The 23,372-nt window shown below is 39.8% G+C and overlaps 1 protein-coding gene and 1 pseudogene across 2 annotated transcripts; one reads left to right on the top strand and one right to left on the bottom strand.

Moving 5' to 3' along the window:
• The window catches only part of LOC148068790 (uncharacterized), a 33,939-nt pseudogene extending 30,202 nt beyond the window's left edge, over positions 1 to 3,737 (bottom strand).
• LOC148068789 (immunoglobulin superfamily member 2-like) lies at positions 1,562 to 10,042 on the top strand. Of its 2 annotated transcripts, none has more exons than XM_087804502.1 (8): positions 1,562 to 1,811; positions 5,831 to 6,205; positions 6,270 to 6,677; positions 7,116 to 7,514; positions 7,576 to 7,941; positions 8,190 to 8,561; positions 8,633 to 9,022; positions 9,708 to 10,042. In XM_087804502.1, the coding sequence occupies exons 2-8, from the start codon at positions 6,037 to 6,039 to the stop codon at positions 9,884 to 9,886; spliced, it is 2,283 nt and encodes a 760-aa protein (XP_087660628.1). In that variant the 5' UTR covers positions 1,562 to 1,811; positions 5,831 to 6,036; the 3' UTR covers positions 9,887 to 10,042. The 2 variants fall into 2 exon arrangements, with proteins under 2 accessions (XP_087660628.1, XP_087660627.1); XM_087804501.1 differs by lacking the exon at positions 1,562 to 1,811 and adding an exon at positions 5,050 to 5,209.
• The last annotated feature ends 13,330 nt before the right edge of the window (positions 10,043 to 23,372 follow it).

Genomic DNA, 23,372 nt, shown 5'->3' with positions numbered 1-23,372 from the left:
GACGCTTTGTGTCTGCCTCCCTTTGAACCCCTGGCTCAGGCAGAGCTGAAGTGGGTTTCTGCTAAGACTGCTTTTCTCCTTGCCATTGCTTCAGCGAAGCATATTGGGGAACTACATGCCCTGTCTGTGAGTGAGTCATGTCTGCGGTGGAGCTCAGACTGCTCAGGGATTACCCTCTGGCCAAATATGGCTTTTCTCCCAAAGGTTCTGTCATTATCAAACCTCAACCGTCCCATTCAAGTGGCACAACTTATTCCCCCGGAAGGGGAAGACGCGTTTGGACTGCTGTGCCCTGTGCGGGCTCTAAGAACCTATGTAGCTGCAACCGCAAGTATAAGACGGTCGGACCAGCTCTTCATTTGCTATGGTGGCCCTAGGAAAGGCTGTGCTCTTTCCAAACAGCGACTCTCACTGGATCGTGGATGCGTTTACCCACGCATATAAAGGAAGTGGTCACCCCCTGCCATTCGGGGTGATGGGCCACTCTCCCAGAGCGATGTCTATGTCATGGGCAGCCCTACGCGGGGTACCCCTAGGGGACATCTGTGAGGCAGCATCATGGGCCTCACCAAGCACTTTTTTCAGGTTCTATCGGGTGAACGTCGCCACTCCTCATCCATGAGGTGTGGTCCGGTTGCCCGACTCTGTTGCTTCCCCTCAATGAGGTGTATGTACTAGGATTCTTTGTGACCTTGTTGTTATGGGTCATCCAGTGCTTGAAGCACTGCCTCTGGCGGTCAGTAGGGACGAAATAGAACGAAAGTTACATATGTAACTACGGTTCTATGAGTCCCGGATGACCGCCAGAGCGTTCTGTCACTCAGAATCCTTGTGATTTTGCGAGAAGATTCTGCAGGAACAGATCCTCTGATGTCACCGGAAGATATACCCTTCCGGGTCATCAGGGGTCACAGGTGACTTTGTTGGTATTAAACTCGAACTGCGCATGCGCAAGATGGATACATTCATCCGGTCATCCGGGACTCATAGAACCGTAGTTACATATGTAACTTTCGTTTTAATTCATAATTTGGAATAATTTTTTTTGGATTTTTGGATTTAAGAGAAATGCTCAAAATGTATATGTAATGTATAACTGCATTCATTAAATGAATATGTGTTTACTCTGTTGCTTTCTCACCGAATGTAATCTTTGTGTGGCACTATACGGATGATAGTTTAGCATGTTTAGTTTATAATCAGATTCGCGATTATTTTGAAATCAGACTTGTCTTTGTTTTATTGCATCATTAGTTCATGATGCAATCAGGGGGAATGTAAGGTAATGACAACATTAATGTAATCAATCATCTAGATTTAACACACATTTCTATAGTTATTTCTATTTCAAATAGTCACTTGATTAACTGATAATCTTTCATATTTAATTCATATTAAATAATCCTATTCTTGCATTGCATTCACTTAATCTAAACTCAGGTTCACAACTCAAAGGCCGAGGTCACAAAGCCTCACACACACAGACAGATTAAACAATCCCAGACTCCCAGGAAGTCTGTGTGAACCTGTTTGAGAACTCACACTGAAAGACACAACAGTCCAGCAATTCGCTGGGAATAAACTCTCTACAGAAAATAACAAACTTCAGTAAGTTTCCACTACGATCACGTGCGACCGGCCATCTTAGAATCAAGTCTTTACAGTCACTGACCAATCCTACATTCACATTTGACTAGAGGTGTTAACCTGAATATTCTACTATAAAGATCCACCATTTTGTCCGATCTTTGCGTTCTGGCATTCGAAGACGTCTGCGATAGATCTCTCTGCTTGCTAGCGCCCGTGATCACGTAAGTTCTTGTCTCTGACTTTTGCATAATTCACTAAACAAGCATTATTTCTCTTAAACTCAATACTGTATCTGTCTTTCTTGTCCACCACCACGTACGAGGCTGGGGAGGGGTCGGTGTTCCTCGGAACAGAGGAAACCCCTAACATTCCTCATGGCCATTCATATTCGTGTTGAATGAAAAGAGAATGGTGTCTGATGAGGCTCGTCATCAGTTCCTGCTTCTTCTTCTATTTTTGACACTTTATCAGCACCCACACATGCTGTAACAAATTGTCTCCAATCTCAAATAGCCAATACAATCCCTGTCATATCCTTGCAATAAGCTTTTATCAATTCATCTGCTCCTTTTTCCAAAGGAGGAAGCCTTTCTTTCAAACACTGCACATCCATCATAGTTGCTGAGATGTAATTAGTATAATTCCTCTTTCTTCCACTCTTCACAACTAGAGGAAACTGCTCATAAAAGCCTGTTCCCTCCAATCCATTTGATCTCCAGTTTAGTGTCACTTTTTCACCCCTCTTTGTTTTACTCAACTCAAGTCAACTTCATTTATAAAGCGTTTTAAAAACAATAACAGTCGTTACAAAGTGCTGTACAGTGACATAAAAGAAAGCACAGTTAAAACACACAAATGTAAAAACAATATCAAATATAACAAGTAAAAAGCACTAAAACTTAAACTATATGTTTAGATGTTTTTAGTGGCGTGCCTGGGTCAAGTCTATGATTACAATTTGTGTCTTGCTACTCATCCTCACTGCTGCTTACTCCCTCACTGTAATTTTTCTTTTTTAATGTACTTTCATTTTTTCTGATTTGTCATTTACTTCCTCACGCAGCTGCTCCATAATCTCCAGTGCACTTGTCATGGCTGCACTCACATCTTTATCTTCTTTATCCTGTCCTTGTCTTATTGCTATCTCAACTGATCTGCTAAGTGTCTTTTCCTGCTGTGTCTACCAGATCTCTTGTGAGAATTTCTTGCTTGTGTGTTATTATTCCTACTTTATCAATAATCTCTTTTAAATTCATCATTTTTGTTTTATTTATTTCATTATCATCTTGATCCATCATCAGCTGCCCTCCTGTAACATTCAACACTGGTGGAGAACTTCTTTCAAAGTTGGCTCCTTGATGTTTAATGCTGAGGTGGGTTCTGGCGAAGTTATCAAAGTCCTGCATGGTCCAACAGGTTCCTATCTTGTGCTGTCACTGTAGGTGGCACTGAGGTACTTGTTAACCTCATCTTCAGAACATGCAAGGCGGCCACTTCTTTCCTGCGCGAGGATCTTTTTGGTGCAGCCAAAGGGATTTAAGATGAAGGCTGCACGATTCCTGGGTCTTTCCCTACCCCTCCTCATATGCCACTCAGCTCAACGGAGGGTGGTGAGTTTTTTCCTCAAGATGCTGCAGAGCTCTGCCTTCTCCTCTTACCTTGCCTGCTTAAATTGCCTCCCAGGCTCCTGCCAAAGCTGGCTAATCTTCAACTCTCTTCTGTTTGGCTCCCCTCGGCCTCTGGTTGGCTGTTGTTCCTTTATGCCAAACCTTTCCGCACCAATTCTTATGATCATTGCAGCCATCGTCTGCAACTTCTGGTCTACATCTCTCTTTGCAGTTTCTTCAAGGACTTGATCCAGATCCTCATTAAACTGGAGCCACTCTCTTTCCTTGTTGGCAGCAGGCCACATGACCTGGCTGTGTTCTGAAAGCCTGGCATGGGGTGGGGCTTGTGGAGCGTGGAGGGTTTGGGCACTGTGGTTTGCCTCCGCCAGGCTCATCCTTTGTCTCACCAGGTACTGGACCTGTGCGTTGCTCCACCTGCTTCCCCTTCAGACATTTAATTTTGGCCTGGTGGATCTTTAGGCCATGCTGGTTCTTGCAGACTTTGCCACATGAACAGACTGGGCTCGTTGCCGTTTCCATTGTTCGTAGATTGTTTATCCGTCCTGCTAGGGTGCTTATCCTACCGTTCCTCGGCACCCCTTGGCATATAATCCAGTAGAGTTTTCCGTAGCTTCTTGGGGGTGCTCCCTCTCTTGAGCCTTCCAGTTGTTGGCTGTCTCTCCAGCAGTTGCCATACTATTCATGTTCGTCATTCGGCCTATTCCCGGAGGTCACTGGCTTGGCTAGATTAACTCGTTATTGCAAACACTCTTGGTGCAATTTAGACACATCATCAGTGTTGTATCCGAGTTCATTTTTTTTAGGAAAAAGCTTCAGAGAAGTCTGACCAGAGAGGTTTACTATGAAGTTTTATTTTAATTAAAATATGAAACAAATTGAATAGTACCAATAAACGGTAAATTATTACAAATATATATTACAAATAGAAGGTATTTTTATCTCAAGTAAGATGATCATTATGTGTTTTATTAGACTCGGTAGATGGTAATTTAAGACTAAAACCTGGAAAATGCCATTTATATACACCAATTTATTCACCTCTTCGTCTTATCCTGATGTGTCCATTTGTAGAATAAAAGATAAATAAACAAACTCCGCTTACTGACTTGCATTTTTGCAGCTGTACTTTTTAAATGCAGTTAACACAATATGACACAGGGTGGCGCTGCTGCATCATAATATATGGAGAGTAAACGACCTGTGCCCGCATAACGTCACAGTTTCCAATACAAATTTGAAATGCTGCTAACCTTTCAACTTGCTTATTAAAGACATTCTTACGGGGGGAGAAGCTAACTGTCTAACTGTCTAAGCTGACAGTGGGTCTAGATGTACACTCTAAACGTACATTCATATGACTAGAGGTGCTTTTGTTCGGTCCAGAGCAAAGTGGTTTGAATGAGTGAGAAATACCAGCTACTTCTTATCTCTTGAAAAAAGGAATTATAATCGAAATAATATAATCTCAATCAAAATGCATGATAATGTTATTTTAGACCCCTCTAATGTTTACAATTATGTTTATATATAAAGTTTAATACCATTGGATGTGAACTGTAGCTATAACTTTGGGCTTGGCACTAGACATCTCTGCGATAGATCGCGGCTTTGTCAAGAGCCTGTGATCATTTAAAAGAAAGTCTAAAGTCTCAAGTTGTTTCTCTGACTTTGCATATTTCACTAAATAAGCATTTTCCCTTAAACTAATTTCTGATTCCTTCTTTGCCTCCACCACACATCAGTGATACAGGGGAGGGGTCGGTTCAACGGGGGAAAAACCCACAATACTCCGCCTCTAATTTTCTTTACATGTCTGTGATGCAACAATATTTTTTGTGTTTTTCCCTCTAGCTGTACAGACAATAATTAGTTTGCTCCAGTGCAGAAGTGTTTCTCTACAAGAGTCTCAATTCTGGTGTATGAGTGATTATTGACAATGGCTATCGGAGAGATTCTCCTTTTAAGCTCTCTGCTGATCTTTATGGAAAATGGTGAGTGCTGAGAGATGACTCTGTGATTTAAAATGCATAAGTGATGTGAGGATCTGTGTCTCTAATTAATATTTAATATTATTTCATGGTAGATCTACACATATACCTTATTTAAGGGGTGGTAAATCATTTCCCTCTCTCCAGCATTCACTTAACATTACAGTTGAAAAACTATCCAACTGTACAAAAAGGTTAAAATGAATCAAACTTCGATGCAAACTTTCCTACTCAAGACTACTTGGCTTCTACAAGGGTTTGAGCAATGTAAATATAAGAAACAGTGTCTTTGTAACAGAACATGTTAGTGTTTCAGGGTTGTATGATAAAATAGAAGACAGACAAACATTTAGATTTTTATATAGTAAATGTAATTGTTATTTTAAAAAACATGTTGTTTAGCATTAAAAAGCTCAACTTAAATCATACAAAGGTATGTTATAAATGAGAGTTTTAAATGAATATGTTCACTCATATTTCGGTGTGGTACTTTTGTACCATGTTCAGTCATATTTCTGTGTGGTACTTTTGTAAATACACTTTAATGAGACTTTTTTTTGAAACAGCTCAACACTAAATCACTTTCTTGGGTGACCCAGCTGTGTCTGTATGTGTTCCTCTCAGGAGAGGCCAGAGTTCACACTGAAGCACAAAGTGGTCCCCTGTACCGCGTGGTTGGCTCCAGGCTCTCCATCACCTGCAGCACGAGTGGCTTTCTAGACGACGCTTTGGTTAAAGAATTTGAATTCCGTGTCAGGAAGCCTGACAAGCTGAATTTCGAACATAACATCATTAGAACCGATGATAAAGATTTTTCCTACAATTTGTATATGTCAAGGGTGCAAAAACAGGAGATAACTCTGAATCACACTTCATCAAACTCTGTAGTGTTTGTGATGCAAAATCTGATGAAGGAGGATGAAGGCGAGTACGAGTGCTCTGTGGTCAACAATGAGAGGAAATATGACGGAACCTACAGCGCTAAGATGACGGTGAAAGGTGACACTTGATATTGACTTCTCGTGTTTGTTCTCTTTGCTCAACATTTACATTTTTCTGGCAGTGATCGATGACTCCCTCAGCGTCTCCTCACCTGCTGCTTCAACGAGCCACCACGACGGAGAAGAGTTAACGTTAACTTGCCGGGCCTCCAGCAACACCCTTCAGCATACCCATCTGTCCGTAGCCTGGTTCCTCCACAGACAGGACCAGGACAACGCGCATATGATTATTTCTCTTGACAGAGACTTCACTCTCAGGCCCGGCCCAAGTTTCAAAAGTCGGTACGAAGTTGGACTTATAGAATTGAGTAAGAGGGATGAGGCCCTGTACAGTCTCGGGATTGCTCGGTTGGAGCTATCAGATCAGGGCCGGATCTACTGCCAGGCTCAGGAGTGGATCCAGGATCCTGACCTCTCCTGGTACTCCATCTCAAAGAAGAACTCAGAAGGGAACAGCGTGCAGGTCACAGGTTTGAATCTGATTCTTGATTTAAATTCAATTTCGCTATGGTGTCTCTAAAGTGCAAAACAGCTGAGTCTGCAACTTTTTTATAATTAAATTACATTTAAAATGAAAGCTGTTTTTTTGGGTTGTTTTTTTTTTTTACAAAATTTCATATGCCTCTACTTCTAGAAAGAAAACAAATGAGTGAACAGTTCTTATTTATTATTGGAGAACCAGTTTTGAATTTTAAAAATGTTTTTGTACCACTGAGCAATCGTCAACGATTCAATGTTGCAGATCAGAGTCATGAGTATACTAAGTCAAGTCCTTGTGTAAGCAAGTGTGACAAACGTGTGCTAATTTATGATTAGTTTACTTGTCAATGGCAGTGAATGAGCAGATTACAAGAGCAACCAGATGTTATTCTCTCTCTTCAGTGTCTTTGGTTTCTCACTGTTTACAGCATTACAGTTGGCTTCAGAGACAGAGTCCCTGTTAGTGGGACTGACAGCTGAGGAGACTGCTCTGCAGGAAGGCCAGCCTCTAATGTTGGTCTGCAACGTCGATACTCACGACTTGGAGGAAAAGTTTATCGCTGTCGCCTGGCTCCGAAACAACGAAGAAGTCGCCAGAATTGGGCCGACAGGAATCGAATCTGTTTCGACTGAGTACAAGCGCCTAGAGAAAGAAGGGAGTCTGAGAGTGAGCCGGGTCGGGCTGCGGGACTACAAACTCATTATGGCATCTGTGCGCACAGAAGACAGCGGAGTATACAGCTGCAGAGTCTGGGTCCAACACAAAGACTTGAAACAGGGAGCACCTCAGGACTCAGAACCCCTCGCAGTCACAGTTGTGGTTTTAGGTGGGCTTTTATTTAGTCAACATTTGTTCACACTTGTTAACATTTCCACTTGTCGTTTCAGAGAGTGAGCTTTCTGTCCAACTGCAACAACCATCAAGTGTCAATGAAAGTGACACGCTAAAGCTAATTTGTCACGTTCAGGGAGTCAAAGGTCAGCTGTCCATTACATGGAAGCGCAAGCTACCCTCAACTACTATATATGATGACATCATCACACTGAGCGAGGAGGGGATAATGGCGAAAGGAGAAGGCTTTTTGAACCGCGCCGTTGTGGCTTCTCGACCAGCACCAAAAACCTTCGTCCTTGAGTTTAAAGCGGTCACGCCTGCTGATTCTGGAGGTTACTGCTGCGCCGTGTCAGAGCACGCAGCCAACAAAAAGACCAACAGCCAATCACAGATGGCCAATGTAACAGTTCTCTCAATAGGTAAATATACACATGCTCTGTAATGATGTAGATTTAAAACATATATTAAACCGAGAAGAAGCTTGATAAAATTTACTTTAAGGTATTACTCACAAAAACTAATGTAAATTCAATTGTCACTTGTAGGTGAAGTTAATGAACTCTATTGTATTCAATCTGGGATAGTATGCATTTTTAATCTGTTCCTTTAGGAACTTTATTATTGGTCTTCAAGAACTTCTCATCAATCAATTGTATTTTTGCCACAGCTTCCCTCTACAGTGTGAGCCTAAAGAGTCGTCAGACCTCAGTAAAAGTGGGCGACAGTCTGGAGTTGATGTGTATAATAAGAGGACCTCAACTGGCCCTGACAGTGACCTGGAGCCTGCAGCGGGATTCCTCCACAATCGACAACATCCTTACACTATACTCCAATGCTAGCATAAGCTGGGCAGCTGGGCAGCACCAGTTCCAACTAAAGGTGCAGAACCAGCCAGCTCAAAAAATCTTCTACTTACTTATAAACAAGGCAAGCCACAGAGAGTCAGGAAAGTTCCAGTGCAGGGCATCCATGTATCAGGAAAAAGTCCACAAGAAGCTGCAGATGTCAAACATGCTTGCCATTGTTGTGGAGAATCCAGGTACCCTAAGATTAAACTTCTGAATTTTAATTCAGAACTTGAATTTCTGACTTTGAATCTCTTCTTATCAGAGAGTCTACTCCAGCTGATGTCCACTCAGGATATGATCGCAGTTGTGAACTCTGATGTGGAACTGTCGTGCTGTGTCACTTCAGAAACTTCTTCCTCTGCTCAGTATGCTGTCAGCTGGATCCTTCTTCAAGGATCTACAAATGTTTCTGTTGTGAGTTTAGACCGGGACTCCTCTGTGAGGTTTGGGCGCTTGGCTGAGGACAGCAGACACAGAATAAGCATCAGACGCACCGCAGACCTCAGCTTCAAGCTGACCATTCGACAGACCGTCAGCGCAGATTCAGGTTATTACACATGTGAAGTGGTTGAGTGGCTTCAGGATCCCAGGGGTGAATGGTTCTCCCTCCCAGCTGCATCCACCACCACCAACCTGACACTAGCAGAACCAGGTGGGACCACTTACAGTTTTCTTCATACTTCTGAATCCTTCCTCTGCCCTCCAAGCCACAAGAGACAACCTTCACGTCAATTAAACTCAGTAGCTGGTTGTTGCTCAGGAAGGAGACATGGTCAAGTTGATGTGCATCTCTCTCCTTGAGGCACAATTTAAAGTTTTTAGGAAACAGCAAATATAGATGACACCTCCAAACCAACTCTTTTGAACACATAACTCACTTTTTCCATCAGTGAGATTCGAAGTGGAAGATTACAAAAGATAAAAAGTCCATTGAATAATTTTTTTATCTGACATATTGTACATTTATTTGGGCAAGTAGGCTCAAACTGTACCTTAGATTTAGTTCATACATAACGCAACCACAGAAAGCCTTTCTGATTATGTGACTTTGAGAGGAGTACCTAGAAGGAAGGAAGTTTTCATATAAAGATGAGAAAATGACTCAGAAAAAATGATCAGAAAACTGGTTTGGGTAAAGTTAGGGTTATTGTCAGTGCGATTGTATAGTCAGAGAGGGAGATATGGCATTCCAGAAGTCTACTTGCCCACATGAATGAAATAAAGTATGTACATTGACAACAACGGTTCTATGGACTAACATCAGTATAGTCTGCTGAAAGCTTTAATAAAAGGCAGACAGGTTTTCCAACCACTCAAATGATCCTCTCCTCTTTCAGGACAAATACCCTCAGAGTCTGGATACAACATGGCCGTTTGGATCGGAGTTCTTGTCAGTGTTATTGTTCTGCTAGTGCTGGTCATCACTCTACTGTTATTGAAGATATGTAAGACCAAACATAAGCCAAAGACCGAAGACTCTTTGTGGGCAGAACGTCCACTCAAGGTGAAGGAGTGAAAAAACAGGGTCTGGACTAACATTCCCTAAAGAGAGTAGACCAGATGTCTATCTTTTTGAGATTTCAAAAAGGTTGCGACTTCAAGTGAAGTATGTTTTGCTTTAAAGGCATAAAATATATCTTGTCCAAAACACAATAAATGCTTTTGAATCTTGGTTTACCTGATTTAACTTTTTACAGACGTGGGTGGTTGTGTGTGTGGCTGGTTGGATGGATGGATACTTTACTAATAATTTTGTCCAGCAGCAATTATATATCCATTCATCCAAACATCTATCAAATAAAAACACAAATACTATGAAATAAATATATGAATACAATAAATACATAAATAAATACATTCAAAACATTTAAAAACACATAAATAAATTATTCAGAAATTGCAAAAAACAAAAAAAGGAAAAAGTGCATGTTAAGCATGAGGGAGAGATCTGTTGTAACATTTAATAGCAGAAGGAAGTCTTTAAAAGTTCCATTCTGCAGTGTGGTGAGAATCGAAACATTCTTCTACACGAAGAAGCGTTGAAGACGCAAACAGGAAGTAGATGTCATGACAATGTGGTCTGCAGAAACCACCCTTTTGATTAAAGGTAGAAGTATAGTTGTTCAGTATTCAGAATTGTTTCATATGTGTTTCGTTCTACTCAATTCTATAGATATGAAAATTTTCCAAGAGTTAGTCAGTGTGATTAATATGGTACGATCTGAGAGGGTCTGAGAGCATCAAATCCAACAAAGAACAGAAGCGCCTACTCTCTTAACCCCGTATCCCTGCATCAACTCCATCAATGTTTCACAGCCCATCTGCGTTCAGGCAACAATACATTTTTTTCTTTATTTGGGCATTTTAGAAACCAGCTAGACACGGGAATGCTCTCAATCAGAGACGTCTTTGTCATTTAACATCAAATTGGATGCTACTCTGTTGTGACTTCCTGTGAAGTACATTGTGCTTTAAAGGCGTAAAATATATCTTATCCAGACCACAAATAATGCTTTTATGAGTAGTTGGTTCACCTGATTTCAATTTTCTACAGAGGATGTTTTTCTCTGACACAACAGACAGAAGTTTGTTGGGTGGCAGACTGTGGTGAGAAACAAAATTTACAGAAAGTTACTCAAAAACATGTGATGGCAATGTGGTCTGCAGAAACCAGTCTAGACCAGAAGTTTCATTATTTCAAGATTCTTCTTAACATCTGACAGGAAAACTAAAATAAGGCTGTTCAATTCACTTATTTTTATAAATAAAAAAATATAATAATAATATTTTATAAATATATATATATTATATATATATATATATATATATATATATATATATATGTATATTTCCACTAAAGAAGAAACTAAGAAACTTGGCAGTTTAAATAAAACTATTTTAAAGAAAGTGGAAACAGGTCCCATCGAATCAAAATGAGTCAATCACAATGAGTGAAATTGGCAAGGAAAGCTATCAATTTAACACACAGAACCCTCAAGCATAACCATACTCCGTGTTGACAGTCTACTACTGTGATGGGTAAGAGAGAAAGTGAGCTTATTCCTATTGTACTCATCAAAACTTTACCCCTATTGAAGAAGAACCAAGGGGTTGTCGACTGGAATAAGTGAAGACCATAACCAGGTCAACGGGATGTTGGATTTTAATAACTGTGGGAAGAAGCCTAGCAGGTAATTCACAAGCAATCCACACGAAACATCTAATTCATATCATCGTTCACATTTGGTCAGGCATCAGGGTTTGTCACCAAGTGTCATCAATCCTTTAGGTCTCAACCTCCAAGGGACTCAATGTATAAGCAAAGTGGGGTGTAATTAAAATCTGTCTGAAAGAGGAGTGAAGTCCATTATTATGTCATAATGAGCTCCATTCTCGTAAGCTCGTCGAGATCTCAGACGGGGCAGAACATAATAAAGTCATAATTAAACCGAGCATTGTCATAATGAGGGACTTTCTGCATCTTGGAGACGAAGTTTTCAACATTTGAAACATGTGATCAACTTGGATTTTGTCATTAGTTTACCTTTAAAGTGCAGTTGAATTCACTTTTTTCAACCAGCATTTTGGATCAATTATTGATTATAAAAAAAGATTATACAGTTTTGAGTGTTTTTTATTTTTTACTTCTAATATTATTAAAGTTATGCAGCAGAGCTGACATCAAGTGCGAACATCCCTGAAGTGAGAGGGATTTCTGACACCTTTCATGGGTTTTTAAGTTTCGTCTTTTGAGCATCTGAGTAATTAATTTGTATTTGATTCTTTCAAAGTTGTCACTTTATTAAAACAATGTCAGTTCCAGCAGTGTGAAGTCACAAAAGTTGGCTGAACCTGTGTATTCTTAATCTAAACAATGGGTCTCATCCATTTCTATTGGAAGAGAGGCAGCCACACACTTACTTCATAATACCAAATAATAAAAGGAAATGAACCATAAAGACAGTTTTCATAGTTCATACTGTATGTTAGCAACCCACTGACATACTTTCCAGAAGCCCCAGAACTTGGGCATGGAACAAGTGAATGTCAACGTTTTATCAATTATTAAAATGATTTAATATTATTGAAATTGAAACATACAAATAGCAAATTGAAGCACCACTTCCCCTGTACTTTAACATAATCCATGAGTGATTCAATAATTTCACAGGAAGGTTGTGTATCTGTAAGCGAAGCATTTCGTCTTACATGTTATAAATTCCAGCAAGTCCAAGTCTGTTTTGGTCTGGCAGCTGCAATACTTTGGTCACCAAGTTTTAAATTCAACGGTCTGTAGCTCCCTTGTAGTCTTAGATAACGAGTACATGCCAACAGAAGTGAGTTAAACATCCGCATGCTGCAATTATTCCAAAAGAGTGGTCATATATGTGGATAGTTGAACACTGTCAACATCTGATCCTGCGGCATTCCTTCCTTGCCATATATAAATTATAATTCCGACATTTAAAATCAGAGTGGATTAATTGAAGACGCTTTGAGCCTTTACCGTCCACGTAAACATGTTGGGGTTATTAACAGAACACAAAGACAATAGACTAACTTGGAGACAGTCTGGAGAGAGGTAATCAGTGTGTGACATCATCTGGTGTCACTGCAGTCTTGAAGCAGAAGATAGGTTTTTTTTACGTAAATACGTAAAGTATGGTAAAAGTGTGGACGATCGTTTGGCCGCTTAACCATAAGTTCTTTTGGTGCTGTCCAGTGGCCTGCCATGCATTCACCACAAGGTGAAGGTGACCACTTTCACACTGTTCCTCCTCCTCCAATTGGGTTCTCCCTAGAGTGCTTAACTACTGGCAGCTGCTCTTTGGTACCAGTATGCTTTAAAGGGTTAGTTTACCCAAAATTCAAACTTAACCATTTTTCTACTCACCTTAATGTCGACTAGGGGTTGGGATTATTTTCAGAGTTATCCATCAATTAGTTATTTCATGACTAGTTGCCTAATATTATTTTTTTTTACAAAGATGTTATTCTTATTGTTTTCAATCTGTCAGAGATTATATTTTTCTAGCCCAAACTTTTGTGTTTGAAAAGTCAATTTTCAAATATTTAATGATTTCAGTTGGAAATCTTTTAACAGCTTGTTAAGGTTTAGATGTTCAATGTTTCCACATTTTTTCCACAGTTTACCAAAGTATATAGACAACAACATACAGACACTTTTAAAATTATTCAAATTATGCAGTGCCCCTAGTGACAGTGTAAATATAAGTATGTATAAATAAGTATGTCTGGAGACAGCGGCTTCATCTTAAACTGCCTCTGGCGCCCTCAAGTGGTTTATGAACGTTTCACTATTTAACGTTTTTTTTCAACTTGTGGGGGTTTTTCTAGGCTTAATTTTTCTTTGTACGTAGATTTTCATTCATCTGCCTTTAACCACATAGAGAGGGTGAATCTGCCCCGCTTAATAAAACCAAGAACAAATGTCTGGAGTAGAGGAGTTGTTAAGGAAAATCTAATTCAAATAAATATTTCCACTACTATTGTAGAGGACAGGAGAATTAAGTGTGGATTGGATAATTAATGAACGCATATCATAAAAACCATTGACTTATTCTGCTTAACTGAAACCTGGCTGTCTATAGATGATTCATATCCTTAAATGTATCAACACCACCCAGCAACATTAACTTTAATGCCCCTCGACGCTCTGGTCGAGGAGGTGGAGTCGCAGCGATCATCAACTCATTTCTGTCAATCTTTACTAGACCACAATGTGATTTCAACTCTTTTGAAAGTATTATACTTGGCATATCTAATACAAACTTGAGATCAGGTCAGTCACTTCTCTTTGTTGGATTCTATCGTCCCCCTGGACCTTATTCTGAATTCTTGTCTGAGTTCCCGGAATTCCTGACCAGCCTGGTGCTTAAATCTTATTGTTGGTGACTTTAACATCCATGTGGATATGGTTGCTCTCAGTATGTACATGAACCGACTCACTGTTTTTAAGCATTAGATCTTGTCCTAGCGTACGGACTTGAAATTAAAAATGTTATTGTCTTTCCTAAGAATTCAGTTCTTTCTGACCATCAATGAATAACCTTTGATTTCATTTTAAATGACCCAAGTCTACAGAGCAGGAGCACTCCCAAAAGATGTCTGTCTGAAAGTGCCATAACCAAGTTTATGGAAACAATTCCCTCAGTGCTCAGTAAAATGCCTAGCCTCAGTGTCTCAGGTAACTCTAACCATAGTCACCTTGACATTGGACACTAACTTTAAGCCTATCTCTAATCTTGTCTTCATTTCAAAAATTCTCGAGAAAGTGGTTACAGGTCAGCTATGTGATTATCTCTATGACAATGATCAATTTGAGGTGTTTCAGTCTGGTTTTAGGGAAGACCACAGCAAAGAGACCGCCCTGGTAAAAGTTAGTAACGACCTGCTGATGGCCTCTGATCAGGGCTATGTTTCAGTTCTTGTTCTTCTAGATCTCAGTGCTGCAGTTGACACTGTTGACCACCAAATCCTTCTACAGAGGCTAGAAAACCATATAGGCATATGTGGAACTGCTCTAAACTCTTTTAAATCTTACCTGTTGGATAGAACGCACTATGTACATGTCAACCACCTCTCATCGGCTATGGTGTCCCACAAAGTTCTGCTCTTGGTCCAATCCTATTCACAATCTATATGCTCCCACTAGGGGACTTGATCAGAAGACACTCTATAAACTTTCACTGTTATGCTGATGACACCCAACTCTACTTGTCAATGAAGCCAGATGAAAGAAATCAGCTAACACAATTACAGTCCTGTATTACAGATATCAAGTCCTGGATGACCAAAAACTTCCTCCTACTGAACTTGGAAAAAAATGAGGTTTTACTAGTTGGTCCGCAACATCTCAGACAATCATTAACTAATTATCTAGCCTTGATGAATGGACTTGCTCCTGCTACTAGCACCACTGTAAAGAATCTGGGTGTCTGCTTTGACGAGGACTTGTCATTTAAATCACACATAAAACAAATCTCACAGACTGCCTACTTCCACCTTCGTAACATTTCAGAAATCAGGCACTTCCTTCCTTTAGATGCTGCTGAGAAGCTCATCCATGCTTTTGTAACCTCCAGGCTGGACTATTGTACCTCTCTTCTGTCAGGATGTTCTAAAAAGTCTCTCAGAACTCTTCAGCTCATTTAGAACTCTGCAGCTCGTGTCCTGACTAAGACCAAGAGGCGCAAACACATTTCCCCTGGACTGTTCCTTACATTAGCTTCCTGTAGAATTTAGAATACAATTTAAAATCCTTCTCCTAACCTATAAAGCCTTACATGGTCTAGCACCAACATACATTAAAGATCTAATCCAAACTTATCAACCCTCTAGGACAGGGGTTCTCACACTTTTTCGGTTTGCGAGCTACTTTTATAATTGTCAAGATCAAAAGATCTACCTTTATCAAATTTGATCAACATAAGTAAGTACTTACTTCACTCGGATGACTTGCACTGAATGATGTGAATGGACTGATAATTAGTCATGATGGAAGGATGTGTGGATTTAATCATCTTCATATAAATACTGACTTACATAAATAACTAGATTGAAATAGTTCAGTCCGTGAGGAGCATATTTCCTCATTAGAAGATACTTTTCCTCTGAGAGTAACTTCCAAAAATGTCCATGAGATCCATGAGACCTGGTCTTAAGTGTCAGCCTGTGTTAAATCTCATCCTCCACTGCAGACAAGTTTAGACTCATATGTACTAAGAATTGCATTGATTTCCTACTAAAAATGATCATTCATTCGAACCCAAATGGTGCACACAAATATTCATGTGTAAGAATCTGTGCTGGACACGAACTCAAGCCCTTTTCCTTTGTTCATCAAAATCAACAAAGAATTCAGACGGGTTCATCCCTTTCCATGTCTCCATTTCAATATGTCGATCATATTCAAATGAAGCACAAGACTTAAATTTCTGCATTTCTGTGATCATGAAAAAACAAAAACAAAAAAAAACATGAATTCAAACTAACAGTTTATATTTGTTAATTTTAAAAATGTCTGATATGAATCACACAAGTGGATTATTTAAATTTTAAAACATCTTCAGATAAAGTTTAACAAGAATAAAACTGTTAACCAGTAACTTCACATCATCATCGCTTTAGAGATAAAGGTTATTTACAAATAGTCATCATGTGATGGTGTATTAATCACATGATCACAAAAGGAAAACCAGCATTTGTTGCTTTCATTGAACCTGCAGCTTAACTTTGATGGAACTGACGTCATGTTTCTGCGACTCTCTAGAGAAGAACTTGACGCGATCAAACACGTATTATTTTGTTCGATATATTATTTAAAAAAAACAAGCTTATAATTCTATATCGTTTTTCTGACTTGCGTAAAATGACTGTCGCACGATTTGCTCTTTTTATTCTCGATTCATATGAACTTTGCCGTGCGTTCATTGGAAGAGGCTCGAGCTCTGATTGGCTGCTGTTCATGTCAATCAAATTGTCAACCAATTTGCGCAATAACCATTTGATTGACATGCACAGCAGCCAATCTGAGCTCTCTTTACTATTTTCTTATATCATATTTTATTAAATCACGCAATCTACTCGCAACAGCTTCGACGTATTGCCCACCCCTGCTCTAGGACCTTACGATCCTTAAACTCGGATCTATTAGTTATACCACAAATCTCTAAGTGTAGATTTGGAGCCAGGGCCTTCAGTTTTCAAGCCCCTCTGCTGTGGAACCAACTACAAAGCTTCAGTCCGGAGGGCAGACACCCTCTCTATGTTTAAAAACAATCTTAAAACCTTACTCTTCGATAAAGCCTATAATTAACTTAACTGTTTATCTTAGCTGCTATAGGCTGAGAATGCTGGAGGAGTTTTAGAAACCAAGCTCTGTATATCCTTCTTTTCTGCATTACATTCATCACCTGTGCAGTTTAAACCCACACCTTTTTATTTCTCTCCCGGAGCCCCAGGGCTCCACCTCCAGAGCTGCTGCTGATCCAGGATCTTCACCACATCATCAGATCCCGAGTTCTCTCCAGCACCTCCATGGACTCTCCCATACTCTCCTCTTTTTTCTCACTATATCCTCCCTCACTCTTCTTCTTATCCATCTGTCTCCCCCCCCCATCCTTCCTCCCAGCCGGTCAAAGCAGGAGGCCGTTAACAATGAGTCAGGTTCCGCTCGAGGTTTCTTCCTTCTAAAAGGAAGTTTTTCCTCGCCATAGCTCACTGTACAGTGTTTCGCTTATTGCTCATTGTTGAATTGCTAAGATCTGTTTTTCCTTAATCAACTATAGTCTTACTTCAACTTTTGTTATGATAAGACACTTTAAATTAAATTGAATTGAATTGAATTGAATTCAAGGTCATACATCTTATAACTGTTAAATGTTGAAATAGGTATTTTGTCTAAGAACAACGTCTCCTGTTCCCTCTGCTCTCTTGTAACACTCAGCAAGGCTCCTGGAAGTCCCTTCTGAACAAGAGTATGGTGTGTCTTGGCAGAAGAAGGATAGCATGAGCAGAGAGACACTTTCATCTGCATGAATCAAGAAGCCTTTTTACTTAAATCTCTATCTACGTATAACTGCTCCAACCTCAACTCTTCTCTGTGCTGCCCCCATCCAACTGATATTCCATCTGCTGCCCATGACAGACACTTTCCACTTTTATTCAGAGAAGAGTAACATCAGCCCTTCAGCCTGTTTCACTTAATTTTTCACTTACTTACTGACTTACTTAGTGTCAGGTTAGAAAACTGAATTAAAGGTTTCACTTGCTTAAGCTATAAATAGAAATCAGATCGGTTTAAAGACACACATTTACTTGTATAAGTGAGAGAGTAGAAGGACACAGAGTTGTCATGGTGGTCTGGATCCTTTCTGAAGCACACAAATGATGGGTTGCTGTTATATCTTGTTATATATTAGCGCTTAAATGTGGCATTTACTTCTCCAGAGACTAGTTCCTGGCACGAAGACATCTCTGCTCCTTACATTCTATTCTCATACAAGCAGTGATAAAGATTCCATCAGTGATAAAATTCTAATTTGATCATATCCGGTTGTGTATATGTATATTTGATAAACAATCTTTAGCTCAGAACTTTTCCAGCACAAACGCAGAAATTTGGGCAATTTTGGTCCCATTTTAAATCAAGTAGGCGCAAGATGAACAAGACGACATAACTAGTGAGATAATGAGCATGAATTTAATTTGCGGAAATATAAAACTGAATAATAATAATAAAAGTAATAAATGAATACAAGTTTCAATATTTATTAAACCCATAATGAGTAAAATTAATTACTATTCTGGTCATTAATAATGCGTCCACTGATAAAAAGTGAACCAAAAGCATTGGGGAGTGAGAGTGAACAACACTGACCGGTTAAGACAACTATATTCCTGCTACATTGAAGCTGTCAGAGGTATTAAATAATTGGTTGGTAATGCCAGGCGTCTATTTATTTCCTCTCATGGATGTGATGATCTGGGATCCTATTTGTCAGCTATCAGTGACTCTGAGTAGCACTGGTGAACCCAAATTCAAGGTCAAAGTTGAATAATGAAATGTAAAAACTGTCGCCATATACACAGAATTTGCTGCCGCAAAGGATTGTAGGAATTAAAAGTTCAGCGTTGATTAACTATTCATGTTCTGTGAGTTTTCTGCAGAAGTAGAACTCTCACCTCTGCAGAGGAGAATTAGCATTTAAGGAGATAATGCTGTCCTTGATGTGTTGTTTTTAATATACAGAAATTGAAAGAGAGCTGAAGACAAGTTGCAGTCACTGTCCTCAATGTGACATTCTGAAATCTGTAAATTCGATCAACTACAGTGACTTTATTCCACAGGAAATCTGTGCGCTTATCTGCATGCATGGAAGTAAAAAAAAAAGGTTTTCACATCACTTATAAAAACAACTGGTACTGTGTTGTAGCAATAATCTTTCGCTCTCCCTTGTTTCCTCATGTGAGCAAATCAGATAATTTTACCGACTAAGTTCACCAAACCACATATAACAAAACTAATTAATGTTTTAGTTTTATTAGTTAATTGTAGTTTTTGGTAAAGCTATATGATGGAAATGCTACATATAATCTTTCCAAATGAACTTTAATGCTCAATCAAAACTGACTGAACAATTTCATCAGTCAGTACAATTTCATCTGTTATAGTGTCTGTAAGTTGTTCTACTCTAAGTACTGTTAAAAACAGACATCCTCTAGAGTTGGGCTGGGAGTCACGAAGTACTGGCATTTTGAACACCTAGCACTACAAATGAACCAACTGCTGAGATGGGACCTACTGTAAAGTCTTGTTTGGGAAAGACTTCCAGAAAGTATAAATACATGACAGTGACAAGGACAAACCAGGGAAACTTAGACCCAATTGGACAAGTCTCCTTTAAATGCTACATGTATCTAGGAGATCCTCTGTCCCCACTACTGTTCTGCATAGGCCTGAACCCCCACAGCCAAAAATCAACAAGACTGGCTACCGTTACCAACTCTGAAGTCATCATCAAGCGACTAATGATATCAATCATATTCACTAAGAATGAGCGAAATATGGCCTTATTAATCCATACTACCATAATATACAGCAATGACATGGGAATATCTTTTGGATTGGATGAATGTAGAGGATAACTAAAAATACCTTGGCATACCACAAAGGGGCTACTAGGAAAGCAGCCATAGCCATACATCTCGAGCGAGCAAGGCCTAAATTGTTGACTTAACTGGCAGAAACAAGGTCTGAGCAATTAACAGCTAGTTCAAATGAACAAATTGTTCATGACTGATACATCACAAGCACCAATGTCTACCAGTTCCAACATATGCCATATGGTTGGTTACCTCTTCAGCCAGCTTTGTATTTCAAAGCCAGAGTGTCATCCCTAGAGACAATTCGGCTGGTGGGAGAATTTGGGGAGCCTGTAATAAAAACAGCTTAAATGGTGCAATATGAGGTAATCGTCCTTTCTGCTCCTGTCAAGAGCGCTCCGAGCAACTTGCAGCATCTCTTACAGCTTCACTCTCACAGCTTCACTCTCAATGCAATCTACAGAACATGTATAAATAACTCAACCACTGCCTTTTCGCCTTGTCTTCACATGTGAGCCATCATGTTTCCTATGACAGACCGGCAGTAAATATCATGAAAGGTTCATTTCTAGAGCGACATGAAGAATGCATTCATTCATAAAAATTATGTTAAATGTTCCTGTCCAACAGCGAGAGATAACCCTCAGCACGGCAGGGAGATACTTTGGGCACAGCAATAGATATTCCAGGTCTGGTGACTTCAGCAGCTGAGATGTTGAAACAATGATTGACTTGTTTAACATGCCCAAGTGCTTCTTATTTGGTCTGATAAGGTTTCTACGGAAAGGTCTACTGAGGGATGAAAGCAGCAGAAAATGTCACACTATCTCTGGAGTGGGAAACCATTTTTAGCTGTCATCTGTGAATGTCAGTTACAATCAACTGCAAATGTGAGATTGAACAACATTTATTTTCCTCCTTGATTCTTGGTCGAATATGTGGGGTCGTGCTACAACAAACATTATAGTTAATCAAAATATACAATTTTTGTTAAATTTGCTTCTGTTCTGGAGTGTCGTTGACTAACTGCATCTTGGCGAGGAAGACTTTTGAATTTGAAACATGTGAGTAAGTCAGGACAGCTGGGTTTTCACTTTAGTTGCCCTTTTAAGAGGTAAACATTTTACTAAACACTGCAAGCATATAGCTTGGTGAGCTATTGCGTTGGTCCATGTAATTGTGCTGTTTACAGGTTTCTTAAGTGACGGTTAGGTTCAGGACTTCCAGACTTTACTCTCTCAGCTACTCTAAAATTTTAACTTTGAAAACTGAGCCGGTCCTTAATCTCTCCATCTGCGGGCAGGTCTGTTGTCTCGTCCCAGTTGGTTAGTTAGTCTAAATGAAACATTGGCTGTGTTTCATTGAGAAAGTCTATTTATTCTACCCAAATTATGTTGCAGATGACAGAGCTCTTCCCTCACTTTCAGGAGAATCATGAATCTTGTGACACTCACATCCTCCATTTGAATCGTGTAACTTTGAGGTTGGACCAGGAGAGATGTTAACAATCATGATGACCACGGTAACAAGACAGGAGGGTATCAATGAGAACCTGTATTCTCAGCACAGACTCTTTCAAAGCCGCTTTGGATTTCAGTGTTTGTCTGTCTTCCCTGAACACACAAGTAGGTGTCACACAAAAGCCTGAGACGAATACAACAGAATTCACAAAGATCCGATGCACAAACAAAATCAATCTGATAGTGTTTGCTGGTTTCTCTTCTATTTGAGAAGCTACCTCCTCATGCAAACACGTCGGTGTGTGACTGACATGTGTGATCTGCTCAGGATGACAGTTGTGATTGCCACCGTCATCGCTCATGTCTTCATTAGCGTAGATGCTGTCCTCCCTTTTCCTCCACTGACGCTCCATCCTGTGAAGTAGCTGCTCCTACAACTCTGCTGTATTTCCTCATGTTGCTAATTAGCTGACAAAACAGTAGAGATAAACTGACCACTCGAGTCTGAAACATACCCAACTACTAAAAAAAAGGATTTGATGTAGCAACACTTGGTGTCGAACATGAACAACTACAGTTCTTTAGAATAAAACATCTGCTTTGATTTCAGCCTTCTTACACTGCAAATATTTAACTTTGTGTCAGAGCTATAGATTATTAAGGAAATTGTGGACTTTGAAAATGTGGCCTTGTACATATGTGTCTAAATAAAAAATAAGAGAGTTTAAATGTACCCCCAAAAAATGCATGTCTCACCTCATCTTAAATTTTAATCAGAGAATTAACACTTTTATATTTTAACTGCCTTTGAACTGTTTTATCAATGACAAGACACAAACTCATCTAGCAGCTATCACGTCAACCCGTCCGACAGTCTTGGAGACAGAGCAGCTAAGTGTACATCTTGATGTATAAAAAGCATCTTTGATAGTAATAAGTTCCATCCCCCTCTCAATAACGAGGAGGCTGCCATGGCAACCAATCCCCCAGAGAATAAGAGAAAATGAATGTTTTCACAATAATGAGGAGGCTGAAGCGTTCTCACCATGAGAGCGTGTTCTGTGTTAATTGCAAAACGAGGCGAACATTAATTGGGAGGAGAATGTGAATCTTGAATTTAAATCTTAGTTGGTGTGACACTGATTCACACGGCCCGTCGCACATCATCAGGGGCACATAAGCCTCAATGTCCGCCATACTTCATTTCTAGGTGTATCGTTGCTCACTCTTCAGAGGAGCCAGGACTGATGAGATGAAAAAGGTCCCGCGGGACTTCTGTGTGCCGACTTTAATTCATGGACCGCCAGCCTCGTCACAGCACGTGCAGATGCTGTCGTGAGCAAAGCTGCTCCGTCTAAATCTCATTTAAGGTTCGCTTGCAAATTTTGGGAAATGACCCAGCAGGCACTCAACAATGTAACGACATGGCACCCTTTTCCTGCTTTTTAATTGTAATCCACTTATGCAGCTGTGACTGTAGCAGTGGGGTGTGTTTCATTTTATTTCCAAGACAAATGATGTCCTTGGGTCCATGGATGAATCAGTATAAATACCTTTTTATAATTACTCCTGGTCAGAAAGCGTTTTAAGAGATGGAAAACTTCCTGCTGGAAGGCTGTTGCCGGAAAAAACTTCCTGAATTCTGTTTTTTATTTAAACATCCATCACGACCTTAAATCGAAACTTCCCTTTGCTGTGATAAAATTCCAATTCCAAATTGCTGATTTGGTTTTGTGCTTAGTGAATGACAGTCAGTAGACTCCATCAAGCGCAGAGAGAGAGGAAGATCGTTCCAGGAGCAACAGCCTGGAAGGATTTCTCTCCTCTGGTCCTGAACCGTGTGCAAGGAAACATAAGCAGATTCTGATCCACAGACCTCAGAGCCCGAGCTGGGGTGTAAATCTAGATTAGATC

The sequence above is a fragment of the Callionymus lyra genome, chromosome 12 (assembly GCF_982586985.1).
Source record: "Callionymus lyra chromosome 12, fCalLyr1.hap1.1, whole genome shotgun sequence".
NCBI classification, from domain to species: Eukaryota; Metazoa; Chordata; class Actinopteri; order Syngnathiformes; family Callionymidae; genus Callionymus; species Callionymus lyra.
This window is presented reverse-complemented; position numbering and strand designations above follow the sequence as displayed.

Excerpts from the sequence above, each read along its gene's own strand:
- LOC148068789 (XM_087804501.1), top strand. The coding sequence starts at position 5,155 with ATGGCTATCGGAGAGATTCTCCTTTTAAGCTCTCTGCTGATCTTTATG. Across the intron at positions 5,210-5,830 it reads GCTGATCTTTATGGAAAATG|GAGAGGCCAGAGTTCACACT; the intron begins GTGAGTGCTGAG and ends TGTTCCTCTCAG. Across the intron at positions 7,942-8,189 it reads TGTAACAGTTCTCTCAATAG|CTTCCCTCTACAGTGTGAGC; the intron begins GTAAATATACAC and ends TTTTTGCCACAG.